The sequence below is a fragment of the Strigops habroptila genome, chromosome 6, assembly GCF_004027225.2.
Source record: "Strigops habroptila isolate Jane chromosome 6, bStrHab1.2.pri, whole genome shotgun sequence".
Classification (NCBI taxonomy): Eukaryota; Metazoa; Chordata; class Aves; order Psittaciformes; family Psittacidae; genus Strigops; species Strigops habroptila.
Window position 1 is genome coordinate 71,921,073 of NC_044282.2, and position 27,106 is coordinate 71,948,178.

The 27,106-nt window shown below is 42.4% G+C and overlaps 1 protein-coding gene and 1 long non-coding RNA gene across 9 annotated transcripts in view; one reads left to right on the plus strand and one right to left on the minus strand.

Moving 5' to 3' along the window:
• The window catches only part of XPO1 (exportin 1), a 40,593-nt gene extending 23,251 nt beyond the window's left edge, over window positions 1-17,342 (plus strand). For 6 of the 7 annotated variants that reach the window (XM_030490269.1, XM_030490271.1, XM_030490268.1 and 3 more), the window contains 15 exons: window positions 957-1,115; window positions 3,888-4,085; window positions 4,712-4,850; window positions 6,706-6,887; window positions 7,962-8,118; window positions 8,224-8,387; window positions 9,169-9,303; window positions 10,160-10,343; window positions 11,806-11,912; window positions 12,315-12,509; window positions 13,463-13,631; window positions 14,772-14,906; window positions 15,022-15,181; window positions 15,260-15,356; window positions 16,249-16,836. In XM_030490269.1, the coding sequence (XP_030346129.1) occupies window positions 957-1,115; window positions 3,888-4,085; window positions 4,712-4,850; window positions 6,706-6,887; window positions 7,962-8,118; window positions 8,224-8,387; window positions 9,169-9,303; window positions 10,160-10,343; window positions 11,806-11,912; window positions 12,315-12,509; window positions 13,463-13,631; window positions 14,772-14,906; window positions 15,022-15,181; window positions 15,260-15,356; window positions 16,249-16,395 (2,328 nt within the window). In that variant the 3' untranslated portion in view covers window positions 16,396-16,836. Of the gene's footprint in view, window positions 1-956; window positions 1,116-3,887; window positions 4,086-4,711; window positions 4,851-6,705; window positions 6,888-7,961; window positions 8,119-8,223; window positions 8,388-9,168; window positions 9,304-10,159; window positions 10,344-11,805; window positions 11,913-12,314; window positions 12,510-13,462; window positions 13,632-14,771; window positions 14,907-15,021; window positions 15,182-15,259; window positions 15,357-16,248 lie in introns of all 7 variants that reach the window. The other variant, XM_030490267.1, reaches the window with a different exon arrangement.
• LOC115609702 lies at window positions 15,806-26,962 on the minus strand. Of its 2 annotated transcripts, none has more exons than XR_003991968.1 (4): window positions 25,928-26,055; window positions 24,652-24,799; window positions 21,755-21,916; window positions 15,806-18,507 (listed from the first exon to the last, which is right to left on the minus strand). It is a non-coding gene; the product is annotated as an uncharacterized LOC115609702 (long non-coding RNA). The 2 variants fall into 2 exon arrangements; XR_003991969.1 differs by lacking the exon at window positions 25,928-26,055 and adding an exon at window positions 26,448-26,962 and having other exon boundaries at window positions 17,250-18,507.
• Between the last annotated feature and the right edge of the window lie 144 nt (window positions 26,963-27,106).

Genomic DNA, 27,106 nt, shown 5'->3' on the forward strand with positions numbered 1-27,106 from the left:
TTGGTTGTTTTGGGGTTGTTTTGTCCTCTGTTTGCAATGTTAGTCCATGCTGGAGGTTCTTTAGAACAGGCATACTTCTTTTAATGCCTCCCCCTCTCCTCCAGCTTCCAGCAGAGCTATAGGGTTTTTATAGTTAAATTTAATCTGGCCTAAGTTGGGGTCTTTGACGTGTTTTGCAACCAGCAGGTTTTTAGCATGACTGTTGTGAATGGATTTGATGCAAACTGTTGCATTTATTGCAAGGGTTTGACTCGCTCTTATCTTTGTAAAATGAAGGTGGAGAACAATCAAAACCACGCAAAAGCTGGCAGCAGCCAAGTGTGTTAAACTTTGTTCTCTCTATTCTGTAACTTAATAGTGTTGACATTAGAGTGTAGTTCACTACTTGATGACAGTGTTGAAAGTGTTTTATTTGTATGATGATAGAATTTAAAAGCCAATGCATCTCTTAAAAGGTGGCAGAGATCTCTACAAGGGTATTGAAATACATATTCCAGTGTCCTTCAGAGCCTTCTCTGCTCATTTCTAAATATCAAGGAGGAGGCGTTTCATGTTGTTCTAACATTATGATGATGTAATGTTTTGAAACTTCATGTTACTAGGGGCAGGTAACAACCACATTTTTGGAACACCTTTGCCCAAAGCCAGTTGGAAATGTCTGTAACAGAGTGAATACTCTCCTTGTTTACAGCTGCTGCTCCAAAGGGTGGATAAAGGTTTAGTTCATTGGAACTTCTGGTGTCTGTTTGCATTTTTACTTTGCTGTCCACCTTGGGATCAGGCATGAAATGAAGGAGCTGTAAGACTTTAGTGTAAGAAAGCTCTGTAAAGAGGGGGTACCATGAAAAGCAGAAGGGCTTTCTTGTAAAAAGAGCAACATATTTGCTAAAATACAGTAGTTCTACTTCTGTATGAAAAGAGAAATCCTTGCTTAATGTCTGTGTTCTTTTTATTAGATGCTTCCTTTAAATACCAATATCCGACTTGCGTACTCAAACGGAAAAGATGATGAACAGAACTTCATTCAGAATCTCAGCTTGTTTCTCTGCACGTTCCTCAAAGAACATGGGCAACTGATAGAGAAAAGATTAAATCTGAGGGAAACATTAATGGAGGTACGTTGCTCAGTTTATCTGCTTCAGAGTGTGTCCTCGTACTCAAAGGATGTGGTTCTAATACAATCTCTAGATCGTTGTACTTAAAATGGGTCGGGGGGAAAGAAAATCCTATTTCCTTCATAATTAGTAAATCTCATACAAAAAAACCTTTCAAATTTGTTTCCTAATGTGCTTTAGTGGCCTTCTGTTTTCAGTGATCCTGTACAATGTCTGAAGACATAAATCTGTCCCTCCTCCCTCTTCTTACTCGTTCCTCATTGAAAGTGTTAAATACTGCTTTAAAATAAATACATATATTCTTTTTCTATGGGTCTTGATGTACTTTACTTGCAGTTTAACTCTCCTGGAGAAAGTGTTGCTGTGACTGTAATCAGTCTGTATGAAGCAGCTCAGTTAGGTTTTTATTTAGCACTCAGAGGTTACGCACATGCTGTGGTTCAGTGCTTCCGTCCTGGTGTAACTTGTTGCCTCATTTCCTAAAGATTAACTGAAAGGTTTTGAATGTCATCCTCAAGGATGATACTCTGTTTCAATGTAGTAAAAGCTGTGTGTAATGGCAGAGCTCTAGCAAGTGACTCTGCCTGCTTTGTTGTAGTATTACTGGCCTTGGAGGAGCTGGGCTCAGTTGCCAGCTGCCTTACAGTACTCGCTGAGAACAAGATCTGCAGTTGTCCTTCCTCTTGGCTTGTTCCCTTCTTGGAGACTGCTGCACACTTTACAATTTTGACAATAAAGTGCAACTTCCCTGTCAAAATCACTGGGATCTCTGGAAATTCAGCTAAGAATGAAGGGTGGAAAGGCTTATTCTAGGTGACTGCTAAACACTGAAGGTACTACCTCATGTGGTGGTGGAGCTGGGTCACAATATTAGGGAGTTTCAGTTGTGTTTTGTTAATCTCTGGGAAATGAGGCTATCCCTCTCCCACTGCTGAGCTCCAAGGGGATGAAACTGGCCCCATAGCCCCTTGAAGCACCACTTCCCATGCCCAGAACCAAGCCCTGTGCTCATATGGAGGCAATAGGGCAAGGAACTGACCCAAGACAGAGGTAGAAAAACAATACCACAGTTTAAACCTGGAGACCAGGTTCCATGGGGAGGGAGAAGTACATCTTGCAGGTGGATCAGGGGTTCTCTAGCATGTCCATCTCAATCCTAGTCTGTTTTCCAGCTAGGAATTCTCAATGTTTCTTCTAGAGGTATTCTTCTGCAAAATAAAAAGTATATTAATATAAGTTGGTTGCAAATACCAAACTGCAGCTCATTTAGAAGATGGACTAAGAGGAGTATCACTTTTCTGTTTTAAAAAGAACAACTGTCAACAGTTCCCAAATAATTCCTCAATTTGCAAATAGTAAGCTTTCAAAATAGCTGTGAATTGGGGGAGTGCAGCAAAAGTTTCCACTTTAGTTGAGGCTTTATTAGGAAGACCTGTATAAAAGGCTGAAGCTGTTGTATGTCCTTTGCTGTGGTGTGTAAGGTGGAGTGCAGTTCTTAGGTGCTGGCCTCTTCTCTTGTCCAGCATAACTGTATTAAATTCTTCTTTAAAACAGATATTTACAAAACTCAGAATGACTTTCAGTCAATTTTTCAGGATAATAAATGTTCAGCAGAATCCTTAAGCTGGCTTAAAATGGTGGCAAATTTCACTTCTATAAATTCCAGTGTAATGGAACCTAACTGCACAGCTTCTTTAAAGCTCTGTGTCATTTTAACCTGTTTCATTCCTGCACTTTGGATGTAACAGATCTGAAATTATTCCACAGATTCATTGGAGCTGTGTAGACTAGTGGAGGAAGCTACATCAGTTATTGCAAGTGAAATTGCCAACAAAAAATGATGGTCATAAGACTAATGTGTGGTTGTTCTGAATCTCTCTTTTGACACTGTAGATAGAGATGCTGAATCAATCAGGTTTTAACCATCTCAAATAAATGCTCTGAGTTGCTGCAGTACCTGTGCTATGAAAATGTCTTCAGATTTCATTGTTTCGTGCTGTTTGCCCACTGATGGCTGTTGCTTTAACATCTTCCACCAGGGGACTGAAAAATAAGCTGGGCAAAAAGCATTTGGCTGTGTAGTTCTTGAATTCTATGGTTGGTACCTCAGTCTGTCCGGATTGCAGCAGTGGCCTTCCCTCCTCAGCCTGCTGTGGCTGTTCTGTCAGTGAAGAAGTTGGGAATGTTCTGGTAGATGACTTGTGGAAAGCAGGGCAGCAGTATGGCTGTGATGGTTGAGTTCTTCAGGGTATAAAGATCCAGAACAGAGTAGCAGTAGTAGTCTTTGACAACAGTAGTCATTGCAGCTAGCTGTTGGAGGGGGTTTTGAGGCTCTCAAGCAAAATGCCTTGCAGAAGCTCCAGAGGCTGCAAGTTTGATAGTTTACCGATAGGCTGGTTTGGCTATGCCACCTGTAAAGATGTCTTGAGGTTACTTTACATTTAGAATTGATAGACATTTGGAAAATAACAGTAATTGACAGGGTGCTTTGGTTTTGAGTGGCTCTGCAGGTCAGAACTGACTTGTAATGTCACAGAATCATAGAATCAACTCGGTTGGAAAAGACCTTTAAGATCATTAAGTCCAACCATTACCCCAGCACTGCCAAGACCACCACTAACCCGTGTCACTGAGGGATTGCAATGTTATGCTGCTTGTTCCTAACTTTCATGTTAATGTGGCATTCTGTCAGTATCTGGATAACTGAACTTGAAGCAATGTGGTTCTATCCGCTGAAGTTACTAATCAGATGTTTCGACCACACTTTTCCAGGCTCTTCATTACATGTTGTTGGTATCAGAAGTTGAAGAAACTGAAATTTTCAAGATTTGCCTGGAGTATTGGAATCATTTAGCTGCTGAGCTCTACAGGGAAAGCCCGTTCTCAACATCCGCTTCTCCATTGCTTTCGGGAAGTCAACACTTCGATGTTCCTCCAAGGAGACAGCTTTATTTGCCTGTATTGTCCAAGGTAATCCATGCTTAAGAGAAGGAACTGTAAAGGTTTAGATACTGTTCCTGAATTGGAGTTTTTGCTTCATGTTAAGAGTGACACAAGAAAACTTTCCTTGCTTTGAGTGGTAGGTAATTGGTTCAACTCTAGTCATTTAATGTGCAAAAATACTTGAAGATGATTCCAGTCAGTATTAATAATGGTGTTTCAGTTTAAGATATTTGTTGTAAAATATAAGATGTAATTTAAAAGAAAAATAAACTCATATTAAACTGTTTCTTTAAACATATAAAGGTTAGAGGTTAAACATATAAAGGTTAGAGGAAAAAAGTGGGTGTGTGGAACAAGTGGTCTTCAAAAGGATCCCTAATGTGCATTTTGAAGCTCTAGAAAGTGTATTTCATAGGTTGGGGTTTTTAGCTACTCAGGTTGTAGAGAGAAATCAGCAGGTTCTGTTCTTAACAGCTTTTCGGTTAACGTGGCTCTGTAGAATCTTAATGTGAGCTAATCTCATGAAGTGCTGGATATACCCTTTATATGGGTCAGGCTGCCTGACCAGAGTGCTCTGACAACGCCTGTGGAGCTCTGGGTGTGTTTTCATGTTAGGGTTTGATTCCATTTTACCTTTCCTTTGCGCCCCACAGGTTCGATTGCTGATGGTCAGCCGCATGGCTAAGCCTGAAGAAGTCCTCGTTGTGGAAAATGATCAAGGGGAAGTAGTACGAGAATTCATGAAGGATACAGATTCCATAAACTTGTATAAAAATATGAGAGAAACATTGGGTAAGTTTTCTAGCTGGTGTTTCTGGGCTCTAGGTCTGTGCAGGTGCATGTTACAGAAGGTTAGCTTATGATCTGATTTATTATGTGTGTAAAATGAGTATCAGGGAGGAGTAGTACACAGACTGGAAAGAGGGGAGGTAGTGCTGCTCTGAAGTTTTCTGTTTGAAGCATGTAGTGTTGTATAACTTGGTTAAGTAGTAATAAACTACTTAATTTTTGTCCCTTGCCTTTACCCTTTTAAAACAGCTTTTGATATTTCTGTACCAAGATGTTTCAGATCCAATGGAATCTTCTGTCAGAAAGCTTTTAAACTGCAAGGGTTCTGAAGTGGACTTGCTGGTTATTACTGTAGTTGTAGTCTGGTGCAAACCAAGTGCTCCTCAGCAAAAATGGTTTCTCCTTCAATAGGTCTTCTGAATACTTTAAAATCTTGGTATAGTTTCCTTAAACACAACACTAAATTCCAGCCTGAACTAAAGCCTCAAAAGTCTTCTCCAGAGTTAGTGCTGAGGTCTTGTAATGACCTTGCTTGACAGTACAAAAGCTGCAGTTAATTATAGCTCCTGTAGGAATGAAAAATGGAAAGCTGTGAGCACACTGAAGAACACCAGAACCACTATTTTTACAGCATTTAATATAGCAAGGATGTTTTATTTTTAGTATGTGTATACTAGTATGCTGCTATCTTTAGAAATCTCATGTTCAGCTGTGACTGATCTTTGCATTGATGATCCCTATGTATTGTAGCGATAACTTAAGGGGTTTTTGAGTCCTAACTGCAACTTGAGGGAGTCACATATTTAGGACATCAAGTCTTCAGTACTAAATATTCTTCTATCGAGGGCACATGCTTTAAGGGAGAACACTGAGTGTTTAGTAAGAGGTTTCTGAACTAGGGGTTGGGGGAAGCTGTGTGATGCAAAGTGTTTGTGGAAACTTTCATTCTCACTTCTTTACTTGTGATGGAGGCACAGCCAGCTTTAAGGAATTGTTCTAACACCTTCTCATATGGAACATAAAGAATTGTTTTATTAAGTTTAATTTGCTGTATTAAACTTATGTCCTGAGCCTTAGTCATATTTCCAGTTACAGGGTTATTTATATGGAAGTGCAGATTTAGTTATGTGTGATTTCTGATGTTAACTATTGCTTATAGTGTATTACCTTTAAGATTCACTTGAAAGCAAGAATGTGGTGGAAGCTGTGTACTGAGGCACAGTAAAAACCTGTATCTGAATCTGGCCTTGAATTGCTTTTGACTTGGAAGAATTTTGGATGTGGTATTAGAGACACTAATCCTGTTGGGGACTGATGCAGGTGTGCGTGTTGTGATACTTGAATCTTCCCATCTAGACTGGTTCAGGAGTGCCATCTCCACTTCAGTGCTGGGTTATTGCAACCAACAGACTTACTGACACTGAAATAAAGAGTGGAAGAAAACAGACTGACTTCTCACACACAGTAGAATGTCCCCCATAGGCAGCCAGTCCCATATTCCCTGTAGACCATCACTATGTCTGCCTTGTGTTAATAATTCAGCTTACCAGCCAAATCACTTAAGTTGCTGAGACGTGCATTGCTTTAGACTCTGCACATCACTTGTATGTGGTGTTTTGCTGAGATCCCTTGAAACAAAAGTAAGTTCTTAATAAAACTTATTGTCTGTCTTTAAAATACAGTTTCAACCAATTTGTGTTTGCTTTTTAGCTCGTTCTGTCAGGAGTTCAGGCAAGAAGCATTGCCCTTGCCTAACAATTCGGTTGTCTCTTTCTTAAAACAAATATAACTTTGCCTGTGGAGTTGTGATCCAGGTTGATGCTTCAAAATGTGCCTGTTCTCTCTTGCTGTCTTTCAGTTTACCTTACACATCTGGATTATGCAGACACGGAACGAATTATGACTGAAAAACTTCACAATCAAGTGAATGGAACAGAATGGTCATGGAAGAATTTGAATACCCTCTGTTGGGCTATAGGCTCCATCAGTGGTGCAATGCATGAAGAAGATGAGAAAAGATTCCTTGTTACAGTAATTAAGGTATCGTGGTGCAAAACTAATGGCTTTGTCACACTTCAGAGTTTGTCTTTGAGAAACTAAGGTTACGGAAACACTGCTCTGTGTTCTTAGTTCTTGTGTGGCCAGCAAGTTGAGAAGAATAAACTTAAGGCTGATGAATTCATTGGCCATGAAAAATGTATTAATCTAAGTTGTTTTTTAGCAGTGAATATTTCAGGGATAAAATTGAGTTGGTGATGGTAAGTTTTTTGGGGATACAGAAATGGTGAAATAAAGTAAAATAACCTACATTTTTTAACTAGTCTGCACCCTGGTACTTGGCTTTCCATATAGTCATTGTCAAACTAAATGTTTGGTGAGTATCAGAGAGTCACAGAATGGTTTGGGTTGGAAAGGACCTTAAGATCATCCAGTTCCAACCCCCTGCCATGGGCAGGGACACCTCACACTAGACCATGTCACCCAAGGCTCTGTCCAACCTGGCCTTGAACACTGCCAGGGATGGAGCATTCACCACTTCTCTGGGCAGCTTGTTCCAGGGCCTCATCACCCTCACAGTAAAGAACTTCTTCCTTAGATTTAACCTGAACTTCCTCTGTTTCAGTTTGAACCCATCACCCCTTGTCCTGTAACTACAGTCCCTGATGAAGAGTCCTTCTCCAGCATAAATATGTGCATAGAAAGAGTGCAGGAACAAAACATTTTTACAAGGGCAGTGGACCTTTCTTTAACAAGTCATACAAATTCATACAGAAGATTTACTTTAATTTCTTCTATTTGCTGTGGAATCTATATTTTTATTGATATCAACTACTCAGTATTCCATACTGTGAAGCTGTGGAAGCCCCCCCTGCAGAAATCCTTGGTTCTATTTTAAAATGGAGATTCCATAGTTGAAAACACGGTGTTCCTGGTTTGGCTGAAACTTAAATAGTTGCATCACCCCAATCTTAACCTACTCTTTACTTATTTGGACTTTGACCTTGATTATGGCATTCCCTTTAATACAGCTCCTTGTAGGATTTTATACTTGTATTGCTTTGAATTGAACTGGACAAACTTGGGAGAGGAACCTAAAAATGTCCTCTCTTGTAGGATCTCCTGGGACTCTGTGAACAAAAGCGAGGAAAAGACAACAAAGCCATTATTGCATCCAATATAATGTACATAGTAGGTCAGTACCCGCGGTTTCTGAGAGCTCACTGGAAGTTTCTGAAGACAGTAGTCAACAAGCTGTTTGAGTTCATGCATGGTAAGTAATTTAAGAGTTAAAAAGTAATGATAAATGCCTGTACATGGATATGTACAGGGGGAAAACCACAAACTACAAAGCAGTAACTGCCTTGTTTTAATTCAGAAACCCACGATGGTGTCCAGGACATGGCGTGTGATACCTTCATAAAGATAGCACAGAAATGCCGCCGGCACTTTGTTCAGGTTCAAGTGGGAGAGGTCATGCCATTTATTGATGAAATCTTGAACAACATTAATACAATCATCTGTGACCTTCAGCCACAGCAGGTACGTTTCATTCAGCGTTGTGGGTAGTTCTAAACACCAATCAGAGTTACTTCATATTGAAATGGAGTAGTGATTTTCGAGGCTTGAACTGTATTCATGAGGTTTTTGTTAGTGCCAGTGTTCTGGTATAAATAGCACGATCAGGTTGCATCACCAAGATCTCAGTTGGGAAGCTTGGAAGGAGAATTGGAGCGTGTATTAGTTGGAATCTTGATTTCTGGAATGTTTTAGCAAAGAAATGAGACAGAATCTCATTTTGTGGTTCTGCTTCAGGAAAGAGCAAAAGGGCAATACCTATAATACCTATAGCTCTTGCGTTTGGGAACAATCCCAAAAGTGCCTGTGTCTGGGAAGGGCACTGCTCGTGGAGTGAGAGTGTAGTGCACAATGTGACACACAGAGATGTTGCAATAGTGTACTTTGGGCAGAGTGGATCTGGCATCTGGAAGAAGGTGCTTAAAAGAGTGATGTAACCTGGTCCACAGTATAAACATGTCTGGGAATACTTAGTTAAGTGGCATATGTCTGAGCTTCCTCACTTCAGGACGTGATGGCAAAATGAAGTACTCTGGAATGCACATAGTGGCATCTGAAGGGAAGGGGATGGAGGTTTGGTTTGTGCATGATGCAGGTAAGGAAAGAATGGAGAAGGATCTTGTGAAGGCAAGAGGGGAAAAGGGTATTTAGACAGTGAAACCCACTTTACACTTCAGAATAGCATAACGTTTTGCTTGCTCCTTTTTAACCTTCCTGTTTGATTTCCTGTTGTTGTTCCAATCAGGTGCATACATTTTATGAAGCAGTAGGATACATGATTGGGGCACAGACAGACCAGACTGTGCAGGAGCATCTGATAGAAAAATACATGTTGCTGCCTAATCAAGTATGGGACAGCATAATTCAACAGGCAACAAAAGTAAGCTCATAAATTCTAAGTGTGTTCTGTGTTCAGGTAAAGGAAACCTGCGAAATGTTTCTCTTACCCTGGGTTTGTTTTTCACGTGGCGTGACATTAAGCGTACGTGGTGAACATCACTCAGTAGTGATGGCAGTGATTGATGTGACAATAAAGGTGGTGTTTTGAGAGAAGAGACTTAACTGACAAAACACTCGTTTTAATCTGATTTAAAGGACAATTCTCTCTTACTGTACAGAATGTTCCAATAGGTTTTTTTTTTTTCCCAAGGCTCCCTTTTATCTGGCTTAGAAGTGGGTTTTCTGAATAGCAGAGAAGTTAAAATGTTAGGAATACAATTCACTCTTGCTCCTTTCCCTTCCATCATTCTCTTAAAGTACATCTTTATTTCTTCCATTTCTTTCAGTCTTTTCTCCACGTATTAAAAGACCAACAGTCCTGTACTGCACAAGAGAGCACTCCATTTGGAGTTAATCTGATCCCAGAACTTAAGCAGAACTTCAGTTCTGTTTCTTACCCTGGCCTCCCTCTTAAAACATACTCCCTTTTCTTTGGATCACTTCTGTCTGGTTTCACCTGCTTAATTTCCCCTTTTTGACTAGAGTAGTGCTTGTACCACTGCAGCAGAAATACTTCTGCAGAAGAGCAGAATTAAATGAATTGAAGCTTTATCCTGACTCTATTTAAGGTGGTGGCAAGTGCCACTGAAGTAAACAGTTATATATAAGTCTGTAAACTTCAGTGATATGTTCTTTAATGCAGTGTGTAAGGTAAAACGACTTAAACTTACACTTACACATTGAAAGCTAAGTGTGGTTTTACTCCCTAAACAACCTGGACTTTCTGTTTTTTCCAGAATGTTGATATTCTAAAGGATCCTGAAACAGTGAAGCAGCTCGGTAGCATCCTGAAAACCAACGTCAGAGCGTGTAAAGCAGTTGGCCACCCCTTTGTGATTCAGCTTGGAAGAATTTATTTAGATATGCTGAATGTGTACAAGTGCCTAAGTGAAAATATTTCTGCAGCTATTCAGGCGAATGGTAAGAAATTCCATGTTCTTCCTGAAAATGGGGGTTAGCTGTGTATGGCACAGGTCTTGGAGTACATTCCAATCAGGCTGATGTTGCTGTGTTCATTTGATGTTACTGTGTGTCTTTTATTGTTTGGGCAAGTGGAGAATGTTAGATGGAGGGTTTTTATCCAGATGTTTTATCACAATGAAGAACTGATTTTAGAAGGAAGGAGAAATACCTATAAACGAGAGCTTAGGAAAGATGCAAAGCACCAGAGATGCTTACTTAGAATTAATGGGCGTCTTGCTGAGACAGAGTTGTAGCATGTGTTCTTTTAGCTTACTCTGATTTTGACTATTAAAAGACTATCTTTAAATAGAATCTCATTCAAAAGACGTTGGCAGCGTTTTGGTATGATACTGTGCTACTAAATAGCTTTATTACAGCAATGTAACCGTAGTGAAGATGCCTGAAAGTCACAGTAAACCAGGCTTGCAGAAGGAATTCTCAATTGCCCAGCCTATTATTACTAGATGAAGTGGGTACTATGGTATCTCAGTACCATGTGCTTCTGTAGTAATTCATTTCAAGACTGAATGAGCTGGTTGCTGAGTTCTGTGTCGTGGTCAGTTTTCTTGCTGGTGCAGACCATGGTATTTGGAGATGTGGATGTTCAGTAACGTGGTAACTGAGCAGCTGGTTTACCTTGAATTCTGAATAAAACTGGCTGAGAAATCAATACCTTCTGATTCTGCAGCTCTGATGGCCTAGATTTGTCCTAGTTGGAAACAGGGAAGTTTAGGAAGCAGTTGCTAGGACAATAGTCCTGATGTGCTACTTGTGTCTTGTGACTGGTTCCTTGGAGTATGTTTTTACAACTGGCTCTACCTTGCCAGAGGTGGCTCCGATGCCAGCAAAAGTGATCCTACCCTTTTCCTGGCTGCACTCCTCAGGTTTTCCTGTGCATGTACTGTAATGGTTGCATGGCTGTGCAGGTCATTAAACCTGGCTTTGCTGATGAGATTACATTGATTTGGGGATAAGAAACTGAACTAAGGGTAAGGCTTCATAAGGATAAGTGCAGACTTCATACACAAAGGCAAATGGAAGGAGATTATTTCTCTTAGATGAAATGAGGAACTTTATTGTTTCTCCCCCCCATCACTTAACAAGAACCAGATGTAGGCTCAGCCCATGTGGTTCAGTGGATATGGGTGGGTTTCTCTTACTTGAAAAGTAAGTTGCAGCTTTGTTTTTGAACCCTGTAAGCAGGGTACTGTCAGTAGTAGTTTCGTAATGCTAAATGGCAACTTGGACCTGTGGAGTTGGAGTGGGGAGGTCTCTTACTTGCTAAATACGTACAAAAAATCTTTAATAGTCTTTGTAATTTAGATATAAGAATCAAGCATTCTCTGTTTTGTAGTATCAACTGAAGTTAATCTTTTTCTTACACCTTACCTGATTAACTAAAGCTTCACAACCTTTTCAGGTGAAATGGTAACAAAGCAGCCCTTGATTAGAAGTATGAGGACTGTAAAAAGGGAAACTTTAAAACTCATTTCTGGCTGGGTGAGCAGGTCCAATGATCCTCAGATGGTAAGTAGGTTCATTTTATACAAGTAACTCCTAAGAATTAGGAACAACTCTGGCTTTTGTTCTGTTGTTGACTGAAGCAGTGGGTCACAGGAACTTGCTTCAGGATGTCTGTAAGATACACAGGAGAAAGTATGATCATACAGAGGTAAGCCTGGGCTATGTTTGAGATACTTCAGTTAATTTTAGCTGAGAGTAATCCTAAAGGGAATCAAGGAGGTGTAAGAGAACCCCATTGGAAGCCCTGCTGGATGGATGGATGCATAGGGGAGTTTATGGAAGTGTATTTCAACTTTGTTAGGGACAGTATCATCTGTAACTGAACGATGAACTTTGTTATAAACTGTATGCTGGAGACTGTTCAGTAACTGCATTGTTATAACCATGGCTTCCTCTTTCAATTAGGTAGCTGAAAACTTTGTTCCTCCCTTGTTGGATGCAGTTCTCATTGACTACCAGAGAAATGTTCCAGCTGCTAGAGAACCTGAAGTACTCAGTACTATGGCTATCATTGTCAACAAGCTGGGTGGACACATTACTGCTGAAATACCTCAGATATTTGATGCTGTTTTTGAGTGCACATTAAATATGATCAACAAGGTAGGCATCTCCCTAGGGACTCAAGAGAAATGAGGTGTTAGAAGAGCATTAGTCTTGGCTGTGTTGCTACATCTGTAAGTGAAAGATACCCTTTCCTTGCAGTGAAGGGAGGCAGCCTGTGGTAAATGTGGAGTTATTAGACAGTTTTCAACTTACAGGAATTAAGTAGGGGTTCATGCCTTGTTTCATTGAATATCATTTCCACATGTGGTGTCTTGTGGATCGTCTCCCTGCTTTTTTGCAGTCACAAAGTGCATTTGTGGTGCTTGAAGTGGTCCCTGATCAAACCATGATACTTGTTTCGAAGTCTGTCTACTCAGATGTTTTAATCTCATTGCCTTAAATTTCTCTGTTTAGTTGTTGATATAAGTAATGAGTGATTTTTCTGTGCTGGGGACTCGGAATGTTGTGCTTCTGGAAGCAGAAGTGTCCTTCAGTCAAATATCAGCGTAGCACTAACTGCTGAAATTCATAAATACTTAAAATTTATGAATATACCTATTGATCAGTCATTTTGAGTATTTCCTCATTATTGCAGTTCTTACAGTGTGCAATATGTATTTGCATAATACTTGAGTGCTGCCAGCTGAGTTAGTGCTACTTTGCAACAGGGTGTAACCACAACTTGTACCCCTGTAGCAACATAGGTGTTCAACCAGTGCTGAGACCATCTGCCTGTTTGTCTGAGGACGGAGTAGTGCTGAAGGCTGTGTACTGACAAAGCGGGGCTCAGCCCGTCTGTGTGGTGGAACTCTAGAAGACGGTCTTAAGCTTTGGTGGGGAAAACTGGGAGGAAAAGTTCACTGAGAAATGTGATCTTTGCTTTGTGTCTAAGGTTATTTTACACCTAGGATCGAAATGCTGTTCTGTGTCAGTCATTGACTTGCTCTACTTAACAGATCTTACGATGGATCTTAAGGAAACATAACTTTTTCTCCCCTTCCTCCATCTAGGACTTTGAAGAGTATCCTGAACATAGAACAAACTTCTTCCTGCTACTCCAGGCTGTAAATTCTCATTGCTTCCCAGCGTTCCTGGCCATTCCACCTGCACAGTTCAAACTCGTTCTGGATTCTATCATTTGGGCTTTCAAACATACAATGAGAAATGTTGCAGATACAGGTAAACGGAAGGGTTTAATATGCAGTATTGGATGCTATCTGGTAGAATGGTGTTTTCTTGCATCTTCTTTAGTCAAACGTAACGTTCCAGCCACATGATTCTGTACTACATTTGCACAAGAATAATACTCTTCTGTGTCAGCTTCAAGCTGTCAGCCAGGTACACATGAATGGGCTGAAATACTTGGATGCCCTTTCACTCTCATCTGTTAAGAACACACCTTTATGGTTTCTACTTTCTTTTCCATGTGAGGGTTGGCACTTCTCTGAAACGGCTGAAGTGATGCAACAGCTCTGCCGGGTGTTCCAGCTCCTCTCTGTAGTGCTGCCTGCAGGGTTTGACAGTGCCTCAGAGAGACAGTTGTGAAGTAACCACGGAAAAGCCCAGCAGAAAAGTGAATGATTGGGGTAGGGGCTGAACTCAGAGTCTGGGAGTAAGGAAGGGGAAACACCTTAGATTGAGAAGGTAGATTCTTCTTCCTTTAGACAAGAACAAGCTTTTTAAACATGGGGTGAAATTTCATGGAGCAGCTGAATGTATCACTTGATTTAACAGATTGGAGTAATTAAAAGCCCTCCAGAATGACAGTTATCAAGGGAGACTATAAGTGAAGCTGTATAAGAGTCTCAGCTTTCTAAGATCTTGGGCTTACTGCACTACCTTGACTACTGGGTAGAATATTGTGAAGCCACTTAGTTTTTAGCTAACTGTCTTGCATCAGTGTTTGGAAGGGATGTGGGATAAAAAGATCCCTTTCAGTTGCATTTCACCTCGTAAAGTAATTGAAGCTTTCATGTAATCCTAAACATTAAAACATCTCCCTTTATTAAGAAACACTTCTTTTGGTGGAGGGTTTCTCTCACCTTCACTAGTACCACTAAAGTGATGCAATTGGGTCATTATGCTTCTATCATCTAATAATGCAGAGAAAATCAGCACGCTCTGTAAATGTGCCTGTGGCCCTCTGGGGGCTACTGGAGGAAGTGCCAGAGACAATCCTTACATGTGTAATGCTTCTCTTTTCCGGGCCTGTCAGAGTTTCTTGGGATACTTGTTTCATTTTGGAAAGGCAAAAATACACACAGATGTTTTAGTGTTGTTCCGTTAGTAACTTATGGGTTTTTAATGTGTATTTTCCAGGACTTCAGATACTTTATACTCTACTACAGAACGTTGCACAAGAGGAGACAGCTGCCCAGAGTTTCTATCAGACGTACTTCTGTGATATCCTTCAGCACATTTTCTCAGTTGTAACAGACACCTCGCACACTGCTGGTAAGAATGCACAGATGTGAGCTGGTTGATGAAAACAATCCTTTTGTACACCAAAATAGTGTCACACATCTGTTGATGAGTAATAACGGCCTGTGTATAACTTTGATCTGTTCAGGTTTGACAATGCATGCATCAATCCTTGCATACATGTTCAACTTAGTAGAAGAGGGAAAGATAAGTACTCCATTAAACCCTGGGAATCCAGTGAACAACCAAATGTTTATTCAGGAGTATGTTGCTAACCTTCTCAAATCTGCGTTTCCACACCTGCAAGAGTAAGTCTGCCACCATTCTTTAATGCATTCAAGTGGGTTCCTATGTCTTGAAATACTGACTGGTGTGTTTCCTGTTAGTGCCCAGGTGAAGCTGTTTGTAACAGGGCTCTTCAGTTTAAACCAGGATATTCCTGCATTCAAGGAGCACCTAAGGGATTTCCTGGTCCAAATCAAGGTATGTTTGTGTGCTTGCTTCAAGAAATGAAACAGATGGTGCAGGGCATCGGTGACATGGTCTAGTGTGAGGTGTCCCTGCCCATGGCAGGGGGTTGGAACTGGATGATCTTAAGGACCTTTCCAACCCAAACCATGGTTGTTGGCAGTGTTTCTCAGTGTTCCTTTAGGAGATACAAGTTATTTTGCAGCTGTTTAAAATTCAGTGAGAACTCTTGTCAAATGCCTTGCATGACTCTGGTGGATCATGGGATCTATTTCAGTGTGATTTAATTTTATAAACTGGGGTTAAATGCCACCACTTTACACAGCGCACACAATTTGTATGTCTGAAATGGCTGCAAAACTCACTCTAATGGGAAATAAAAGTTGATTTTTAACCAGATTTTGTTTAAATTCTGCTTAGGATTGGGATGTGTTTTGAAGCTTGCTGAATGCTATGCTTTTGTATTTCTGAAGATGGTAGAATTCAGGAATTTTGTAAGGAAGAGCTTGTTGTTCATTAGTTTTGAGGCTGCAATCAGCAGGTATTTTTGGATGGAGCTTTGAGCAACTTGGTCTAGTGTGAGAAATGTCCCTGCCCATGGCAGGGGGTTGGAGCTAGATGATCTTAACTTCCTTTCCAACCCAAACCAAACCCTGTTTCAACATTGTTAATGATACTGCTGAGCTCCAAACACTGGGTTACGATAGCACCCTGTTTTGTACGCACAGTGAACATCCTAAAATGTGTTCCACTCCTTGATATTAATTCTGACATTAGGAACAGAAGGCAAAGCAAATAGTCTGGCAGGGAACGTGAAGGGAAGATGTTTTCTGTGTCATTTTGGAAGCTTCTTACTCTGCCTTAAAGCACTCACCAATAAACTAATGGTTTTATGTGGATCCCACAGGAATTTGCAGGTGAAGACACATCAGACTTATTCTTGGAGGAACGAGAAACAGCCCTTCGGCAGGCTCAAGAGGAGAAGCATAAACTTCAGATGTCTGTACCTGGCATCCTTAATCCACATGAAATTCCTGAGGAGATGTGCGATTAAAAACAAAACACACAATAAAACAAGTTTTGCAGTTTTCTTTCTGTACAGCTACTTTGTTGTGATAGAAGAAAACAGCACTTGGATATTTGTTGACCAAAATGATGCCAATTTGTAAATTAAAATGTCACCTAGTGGCCCTTTTTCTTATGTGTTTTTTGTATAAGAAATTTTCTGTGAAATATCCTTCCATTGTTTAAGCTTTTGTTTGGTCATCTTTCTTTAGATTTGCATGAAGTTGAAAATTAAGGCATTTTCAAAGTAATTACTTCATGCCCATTTTGTGGCTAAGGGGAAAATAGGCAAAAACATAACTTGTAAAAGACTCTATTGCAAAATCCTACAATTTTCCTGGAAGAGTATCGATTTTTAATTCGGGATCATTTTCTTTCTAGCCTGTCCTGCAGCCTAGGAGGAAAGGGAATGAGTAAAAACGGATTGACTTCATTGTTAAGCAGAGGATTATAGCGCTGCGTTTGTTCTGAGCAGTTAGCAGCTTTTTGGACTGAGTGGTAAGGCTAGGCTACATGTATTTGCAAGTTGTATGGCAAGTTTGCAGCAAGATCATGTGCATATCATCATCCCATTGTAAAGCAACTTGGAAAGAGTATGGGAACACAGTACAGTTAGTTATTTTTACACAGTTCTTTTGTTTTTGTGTGTGTGCTGTCGCTTTGTCGACAACAGCTTTTTGTTTTCCTCAATGAGGAGTGTTGCTCATTTGTGAGCCTTCATTAACTCGAAGTGAAATGGTTAAAATATTTATCCTGTTAGAATAGGCTGCATCTTTTTAACAACTCATAAAATAAAAAAGAGAAAAAAAAAAAAAACAAAAAACAAAAAAACAAACCTCTGGCTTTTGAGATGACTTATACTAATTTACATTGTTTACCATGCTGTAGTGCTTAAAGAACACTACTTAAAAGCAAAATAAACTTGGTTTACATTTATTTTTCTTTCTTCGGCTTATTCTTTTCTTGGATGAAAATGCTGTGATCATACTTCAGCTTTGTATCCTGAAGGCGTAGGAAAAGTTCCTTGAGGGCTTAGATAACTGTTGCTTCTGGCTTGCCTCATCTCAAGGACTGTGCTTGAAGTTAACCTGAACTCAGTTGGGTTCCATTTGGAAGTACAATAGCTGTCCTGACTTACCTCCATAAATACTCCATACTACATTACTACAAAATGCCAGGAATAAGGTACTCTTGCTCTCTCTCCATAGGGACTCTTTGCAATTGATTCCAAAGAGGTATTGCACTGTATCTTGACTAAACAATTGATACTAGTATGTGTTAATGACACATGTAGACAAGATCTACAGTTATTTTTCTACCTAAAGTTTTGTAGTTAAATGATTTTCACAGATATATGAAGTATGGATACAAAAAGCAGTATGAACACTGTGTGTAGTCTCGGCTTCCCCGTCTTTGTTATGTCTCGTCTCTGTTTGCTAGCAGTTGATGTTAAGCTCTCCCAAAGTTTATCCATTTATTTGGCCTCTAATCTTCAGATTGTCACTACGATGCGAGGTAGAGCTGTTCACACAGAGCTGTAGACCAAGGTTAGGCAGCTGTGGAGGTGTTTTGTGTAAGTTTGGATACTGTAGTTAACTTTTGTGCTGTATATTCTGTTTAAGGTAGAAGTATATGAGTTAGCAGCGTTCGCGTAGAGTTCAGCTGTGACCAGGATGTTCCTGGTCTCAAGTATTGGCCCCTTTCTGTTAAGTGAGCATCTCTCCAGTTTGTTTTGCTTGGCTGGCCCAAAGAAAGCACAGTGGCTCCTGTGTGAGGATCAGTTGGCAATACAAATGTTGTGAGCTGGCAGTTGCTACTCCTTGGAGAGAAGGTTCCTCAAACCCTTCATGGCTAGGACTTAGAGCCTACCAAAACTGTTAACTGATTTGATAGTTACAGAGCTCGTTCCTTTCTCTCCTTAAAGCTCATGGTTTAAACTCGTTCATGTCTTCCTGTCCTGTTGATGTATGGCTCTGTTCTGTGTGAGGGCGGGAGCTTCTTTCATAGGCAGCTTGAAGTATTAGAAGTAGTGTTGAGGGGTGCATCCGGAATGGACATTAATGCTGAGGTGCAGCATTATAGGCCTGCAGATTATGAAAAGCTGGGCAGAGAAGTAAGAAAATCTTATTAAAATGGAAACACTGATAGTGTGACATCAGAATAATCACATCCCATGAGTCACAGAGCTAATACTGAGTTGGTTCTGACACGCAGTGGCATTAACAATACATTGAAAATGGTTGTGAACAAAAAACACTCATATGTTTTTATGCTTGTTTGTTCTTTGGGTATTGAAGATTCAGGTTAGTCTGAGGCTCGTGGTATGGTTGGTTACTGAAGAATTGAATCTGACCTAAACTCAACAAATCCAAAATGTATCTTTTAAAGTTGATGCAGAGTAGAGTTGTTCCCGTATTTTGCTGACTTTTGGATTATCTAGTAACACTTTAATCTTAGGTTTTGCTTCCCTTTTAGAGCTAAAATCTTAACTGTGGTCTTGTTATCTTAAGAATTGGTGCCTTTCACTGAGCTCTGCAGATGCTATAAAACTGCAGCTTATGCAGAGCTCTGGATACCATTGAAGATGTGATGTGTGTGTGTGCATATTTCTAGTGCAGTTACCCTGAATGTGGACAATACAATGTACATCTAAGGAAGTTCTAGTTCTAATGCACACTTTGTAAATGAAAATATACGGATAAAAAGCATGAACCATCATATAAACATCTACGTAACCTGTACTTACATGTAAACCAATGTTTGTGCATATTTCTATACAGATTTTCCAACCCCAACAGTTCTGTGTACTCCAGGTACATTCATAACTACAGATATTAAGGGTGTTTTCTGTGTTTACATGAAGTGATTGCCTGTTAGCTGATGAAGACACCCCCAACTACTTGTTTCAGGCTACCATGATGTGTTTGCTACTGTAACCGAAGCAGATGATTTTCCAAAGCATTTTAGGATAGTTTGGTTTTTTCCTTTTTTCCTTTTTTTTTTTTTTTTTAACTAGAACAATTTGGTGTGTGTTAATCTGGTTTAAGTGAACTATTTTCCAATAAAGCTAATATTTATGCAAAAAAGCTTTAGAAATGCTCATCTCTCCAGGAAGCTTTAAGAGTTACTTCTAATAGTCTTTAGCACTGGCAAGAAGACTTCAGCTGTGGGTTTCTTAATGGAATAAAAGATCAGGAGGAGATGCTGGAAGTAATGCATTAAAACAGAGAGAGGCATTGACTGAAGTGAGGAACTGATACCTGTTTTTGCTGGGAGGTATGTTTAGACTTTTCCTCTTTCTCCCCGCTTAGTAGCTTTGTCTCCAAGTGTTACGGAGCAAAATGGAAATGTTGGAGGTGGCTTTTTAATAAGCATTTTGGTGCCAAATTTGAGTAAAAGAACACACCTCTCCCCTTGGCTGCCCTTCATGAATGCACCTCTGCACTGGATTTCCTGACTGAATATATCTTTAGACTGTCAGATTTAGGAGATCCTTTGCTTCATTGTCCAAGGCTGATTCCTTTGGGAAAAGGCTTGGCTGTTCCAGTTAAAGGATTCATTTTTCAGGTAAGATTTAATGTGAAATGCACCTTAAAGCACAGGAAATCACTGATTTCCTACACACACCTGCCCTGTGTGCTGCTATTGGTCTTGGTACATGTGTTTCTCACTACCTGCGAGTGCTTGTTCGTGCTATAAGTGGGTATAAGAAAACGGCTGAGAAAAGATGGGGTTCAGGAGGAATGTTTTGGAACTTAAGAGTAGGGGTGGGAATGACAGAATTGAGACAAAAACAAGGCACTCGTATTGTCACTTTTATTTACCCCTTGTAAGTTGAAAGTAAACAGCACTTTTTCCTTGGCAGTGCATGGGGTATTCTCTTCCAAGTCCCCCATTAAAGTATGTTGAGGGGCCTGGGCTTTTATTGTGAACACCTTTTAAATCTTAGGTCTGTTTCTGACTCTAGAAGTCTGCAGTCTGTCATGGAGTCTGTAATTTCAGACTCATGAAGAATTGCCCAATTTAGGTTGGAGGATGGGAACAGGAGTTAAAATAGTTTTCTCTGATGTGACTAAGTGTGTATGTGCTGCAAAGAGCTGACTGCAGCTGCTTATTGCCACTGCTGGTTATTCTACATGTATATTGATAAGCAGGTAGTCATGACCAGAGTTCTCTTGTGGCATCTCTTCAGCATTGGATGTAGCTTGAGGGGTTTTGCATCAACCTTCAGAGCTGGTTTTAAGAACTTCGAAGATCTTTGCAATTAGCTTGTGAATTAGCAAGCTCTCCCCAGAGCTTTAGGGGTGAGCAGTTTGCTTTCAGGATTAACTTGACACTTGCAACTGTGCCATCATGAAAGTTCTCCAAAGGAGCATTGTAAACATGGGCTTTACCGGTAAAAAGCCTAAAAAAGGTCCAAATGTACAAGAAGAAAAGCTATCTGCAGTCTCTCTTTGTAAGATGGTTCAGTGGCTGGTGGAACTTGCTCATGCTCAGACACGTAGCTGTTGCCTTGCTTTCAAATGAAAGGGATAAGATGATCGGTCACCTGACAACTACTTGATAGACAGAAATAATCAAAATGAAAATTGAAATACGCCGAGGGATATTATCCCAAAATGAGGTTGAGAATATGGGTATAATCCATAGGCACTCATCTGGAAACAGGAACGGTTAGACTAGTAGCACTGAGTCTCAAGGTAATTCAGCCAATTCTCCAGTACTACAGAAGTACTCTAACAAAAAACCTTCCAATTGAACTGCTACCCAAGATTACAACCTCAGAAGCAGGCTTTAGGATGCAGTCTGAATCAGCTCCAAAACTGGAGCTTGCCCTGTTTACCACGCTGTACAGTGTGATCCTTCCCAGACCCAAAGCTGGTAATAACATTTATTAGAATGCAGACTATTCTCCTACCAAAATGCTGAGTTAGTGGATTTAGAAGCAGACTGTTTAACATAGCTTGATGGCGTGTTGAGCATTATCTTCTATTACATGAAATGTTTCTGGCCTAATAAACAGGGCTATGAATTACTTTGAGTGTATTCTCTAATGGGTAAGTCAGAGTAACTGTGTCTTCACAGGATGCTGTGATATCAAAGTCTACTTAGATGTGAACCTGTTTAAAAAGGTTAACATGCTGGTAGGGCAATGCAAGTCAAGTGCTGGGACTTAGAGTGTGTAAATTTAAACTGATTCTGTGGCACTTCAGCCAAGTTTCATTGGTAACTTACAAAGACTGACTGACTTTAGTGAAATGAAGGGTTTCCTAGGCAATGGATTCCAACCACTTCCAGCATCATTCCAGACCAGAGGTCACAAACAGAACTGGACTGGCTGGAATTACCTTTTTGACACCATTCTCTGTATAGCAGATATTAATTCCTTGCTTTCCAGCTGTCACAGCTCCCATCTCCTCGTAGCATCTGCTGATATCACTGGTAGTTTGCCTTTCATTGTAAATCATGGCAGCAATCCATTTGGCTGTCATCGTGAGAGGAAGGGGAACCTACAGCAGAGCAACAAGTTCAAACACAAGGTAATTCAGTCATCCCACATCAGACAAAGCTCTGGTTAAAGCAGTTGATGTGACTAATGTAAAAAAAATGTTTCAGTTAAGTCTTTCACATTCCACTATTACTGTTCTGAGGTCAAATGAAAAGTATCTATGTTCATACAGAAAATGAAAACTTCAAAATACAAAGTGTGAGGCAGGCTAGGAGAGGATGAAGTGTGTGAAAGAATGGGCAGTGATGGGTCTTGCTACCTTAACCCTTAATCCACCTCAGGGTTGGTTTGGTTTTGTCTTTTGGTAATGGTTAACTTCATCTTTACGTTAAAGAAAAACAGGGTTGCAGTATTAGTTCAGTGCTGGGACACAGTGGGATGTTAATTTTGTGAAGTATGTATATTCTCAAACTCTTCATCCAGTCCTACATTTGGATTTCGGATTTGAGTTTTGCTCAGGTCTTGCATTTATCCCAGTTACTCCTCTGAAAGAACTGTGCTGGCAGTTTACCAGAGCAAATATTTCCAGATGAGGAGCATCATAGTCCAGGGAAGGAAAGGGCCTCCTGGGGATCAAACAACCTTGCAAGGATGGCATGAGAATAAAGGTCAAAAGAAAAAGCACGAGGCTGATGATCACTGCAACCAGGCCAAGTTGTAGCTCCTATCTTCTGCTTGGAAGCCAACATTTAATTTAAACAAATCTGATTTCATCTCTATTAAGAAAAATTATAAATTCTTGTGTGCAGTAAAAATAATTCGGCAACATTCCAGACTGCACAAAAGGAGTGACTCAAGGTCACCCATACTCCTTTGTTGTATTCATTGAATTTGGCATGTGACACCACGCTTCAAACGGCCCCTTCCTTGTGCTGACGCGGGTGTTTATGTGGAGCTGCAATCACATCAAAGAGCTGATTTGTCAGAAAAACTATCTTTTAAGGTGCTTTGGCAGTTAATTTTGGTTCTGTTCTAAAATACACTGCAAGGTCTGTATAAGGAAGGAAAAGAGGAAAGAAAAGTGCAGATTCACATTGGATTATGCAGATTATAGAACTATGATTCTATCAAAAAATGTGGTCATCTTCCACATGCAGACAACTCCTTTCATATAGCCACTGATTCATTCCATGCTAGCAGGAATACCTGGGCAATATGATGTTAAAGCTTAAGGAAGCAAATAAGCATGACTTCTTGGAGATACAGGGTTTAGGTTATCTTGGTGTGACAAAGTTAAGATGCTTTCTAAGCTTCACCTTGTACAGCCCCGGCTTCCAACTTTAGTAACTCTTTTCTTCCTCTTATACAAGTTTTTTGGCTATCTGGAAGAGATCACGCAACCCCAAAAGGCCTTACAGGGTCGTTTTAATAACTAAACCACCACCACCACTGTAGTTTAATAACTAACTAGTTAGTGGTGGTTAGATTTCTGTCTTTCAACAGGAAAGACATTGTTTAGGTAAGACTGTAACTGTCAGGAATTCAAACATCTTTAGGTTGCATAACAGGAAAGCTCAGTAAAATGTTTCAGGGAAGTTTTTAGTTTATTTACTCGCAGTTCTCTTGCCTCTTGTATTGATATCCTTTGTTATGCTCAGAAATCCTGTTGGAAAGATCCTCGCATTAACAAAAAATGTGAATTAAAGTGATAGACAAGAAGGAATCTGTGTTTCATGTGGACTCAAAGCGGTTCCGTATTGGTTTAATTTAGTAAATGGAAATTTCAGCAGGGAGTATTTCAGAACAGCTATTCTTGTTGATAACCCTACCTTTGGAAAGTATTTAAAAAACAAGTAGTGACAAGAAGCCTGGGTGAAAGATCATTCTGGTATATTCCTGACTTCCACAGTAGTTGTTGTAGCTGAGACTGGGTCTGTTATTTACAGTAAGTTGTCTCTTGTTTTTAAACACCAGTGGGGTTCTTTGCTTAACAAACTGATGCCTTGAGGACTGTTAGGAGGAGAGTGTTCTGTGCGCTTCAGTGGGAGGCTACATCCACAACCACCAGTGCTGGGATCAGCCTGTGTAAATATGCCCATGGAATTAAGAAAACAGAACTGCATTTCCACGACGACATCAGACTTGTAATTTATATTTCTTCCATTTAAATCAACCACTGAGCAACTCAGAACAGGTTTGGTTTTTCTTTTCCTAGTTTCGCAATTTTATTTTACTTTCTACCAAACTGTACTGCGTCTGCATTGCGGCTATTAATAGATTTGTTTCCTTAATCCTATATCCAAGTCAGTGAACTGGAGGCATTCAGGATAATACACTAACTCGCCACTGGGTGGTACTACAGAAGTAAAAACCACTACACAACGCTAGAGAAGTGCCAAGATCCATCATGTGATCCCTATTCCCATTCCATGTACCTGGGAAAGGGAGCACGTTAGTGTGCAACTTGAACAGAGGGCAAAACCGTGGGGTTTTTGTATGGAAAACCGCCGTTTGCCTGAAAACGTGTCTTGCAGGGGTCTGAAATCTTGTTCAATATGTGCCCAAGACGGAGTTAACTCAAGGGCTGGTTGCCATCAGCATAAATTATGTAACTTTAAAGTTAATTTTAGGAAGTAAGACTGTGTCTTTTCATGAAAATGTGTTATTTCCAGCCCTTCAGGTGCTGTAGTTGCCCTTAAACATTTATTATGGAGAATAAATCACTAAGAGGAAAAAAGCAAGGTGGAAAACTGTATGAGGTAAAAATAATGTGATTTTTTTTGCATAAAACGCTACCTTAGTACTTTAAAAGTGTATTATGGGGATGCCGGGATCGGAGCTCCCCTCAGCCGGCCCCGGCTCGCCTCAGCCGCGCTGGGCGGGAAGGAGATGGCCGACGGCTCCTCCGTCCTGCGCCCCGCCAGCGGGGAACGCCAGCAACCACCTAAAAAACGAAAAGACCTGGAAAACCCGCCTGGCATGAGACCGCTTCCCCGCTGCCCAGCGTGCCCCTCAGGCGCCCGGCGCCGCCTGCCAAGCGCTCCCTTCAGGCGGGAGGTCCCAGGCACCCGACGTGGAGGCGGGCAAGGAGGGGGGGAAAAGTCCCACCGCGGCGACCGCTCGCATTTAAAACGGGAGAGGCCGCTCCTCCATCCCTGTCACAGCGGCGTATGCGCGGTATTGGAGGAGAAAATTCCCCCCTCACGGGAGGCGGGAAGAGGGCAGGGAAACAGCGCTTCCCGCCCTTCCCACCCCGGGAGCGCGCCGAGCCGCAACCGCCGCCGACCGCCGCCGACCGCCGCCATTTTACCCTCCCGGCCCCGGCACCCGGCCCGCCCCTTTCCTCCTCCTCCTTCCTCCTCCTCCTCCCCGCTCGCCAGCCCGCCGCTCGGCCCCGGGGTGGGATAGGCGGAGCGAAAAGGAAAGGGAGGAGGAGGGACTCGGCCACCTTCGCCTGCTGCCTGGTCGGAAACTGCCGAGCTGAGCCCGAGCGCCCTGTCCCCCCTCCTCCTCCTTCCCCCTCAGCAAAATGGCGGCGCGTGGAGTCACTGGGAGCCAGTGAGTGACTCGGCTTCTCCTCCCCGCCGCTACCGCCGCCGCCACAGGCTCATTTGCATTGATCAGCCGCCCCATCCCCCCCTTCCCCCGGATCCCACACCGGCCCCTGCCTCTTCCCCCCCCCTTCCCTTCTCTTCCTATTCCTTCCCGCCCCCTCCTTCCCCTCCCCCCCCACCCCCCCCGGCTGACCCCCGCCCCGGCCCCCATCAATCATCAATCAGCAGCACCGAGTGGATCAATCAATGGTCGGGAGGAGGCGGCGGCGGCGGCTGCTGCTGTTAATGAACAATGTGTGAGAGCTGCGCCGAGCTGCTGGAGGTGTTAAATGAGAGTAAGTGCGGCCGCCCTCCCCCGCTACCCTCCCCCCAGCACTCCTCGCCCCGGGCCGGGACCCCACGTACCCTCCTCTACACGGGCTGGGTTATAACCCCGCTTCATCTCCTTCCTTACCCCCCCCTTGCCCTTCCCTTCCCCTGCTCGCCGCCTGGCTCGGGCCTCCTGGGCGCGGGGTTACCTCTTCTCCCTCTCTGCGGGGTGGCCATAGAGGGAGAGCCTGCTCTGCGGCTTCCTTCTTCCCCTCCTCTCCGCACCGGGGCCGGGCGACTTGAGGCCTGGGGCGGGTGCGCCGAGGGGCTGTCCCCGACGGGCCTTTCCCTGATATCCCCCCCCCCTTCCTTCCCTTCCTTCCTCCGCCGCCTTTCCCCCTTTCCCGCCTGCCCCCCGGGTGTCTGCGTGTGGGGCCGGGCGGGGACGTGACCCTGCCGCCGGCGTGAGGAGCCCGCTCCTCGCCCGGCATCCCCGGGAAGCCGCGGCGGGGCCTAGCTGGCTCCTCGCTCGGCTGAGGAGGTGCCTGGGAGCCGCTCCGGTGGCTGCTGAGCAGCTGGAGGCCGGGCCTGGGCTGGGTCCCTTTTAAGCAGCAGACAAGGCGGCTCTGAGTGATCCTGCCTCCCCCCTCCCCCTCGCCTGTCCGCGGTGTGGTGTGGACGGGTGGGGGGGGGGCAATGGGGGACGCGGTGGAGATGGTTTTCGGGTACCTATTTCACCGAAGAGACTGCTTGGCTGTGAGGGAACCGGCGCCTGAAGGAGCCCTGGCTCGGCTTTGCGAGGGCCGGGCTGCCGGAGGGGGGGAGGTGGAAGGAGAAGGAGCTCCCGGGTGTTTCGCTTCGGGGGTGGTCTCTTGCTTCCTTCCGAAGTTTCCTCTTTACGAGTATTACCAGAGCAGCCGGGAGGGTCGGCGGGTTGATAGAGCAGGTATTCCCCTCCCGGTACCGCTGAAACCGGTCTTCATTTTGGGCACGGAATCCTCTTTACCTTTCCTGCAGTAGGCCTCGTGTATCCCTTGGAACCTGCTCCCAGCTCCCCGCGGCAGGCAAGGTACCTTCCCGGCCTCTCCGAGGCTTGTCTCTGGGCACTGCTTCATGAACAAAGACCAAAAACCAGCATTTGTAGAGATGCTGAGGAATTTAAGCAGCTGAAGTTGTGATTAGCGGGAAGTTTGGTTATCTCGAACCTTAAACATAAACATTTTTCCTGGTTGCACACTGCGGTCTGCTTAGAGGCAAATCGTTTTCCAGTAAAGTGAAGCACAGAATACTTCCTAGAACAGGATTTGGGGAGAGTTTTCTTTTCCTTAACTCTTGTGAGGCCTAGTTGCATGTGGTGGTTGTTTATTCCTGAAATATATCAGTGGATA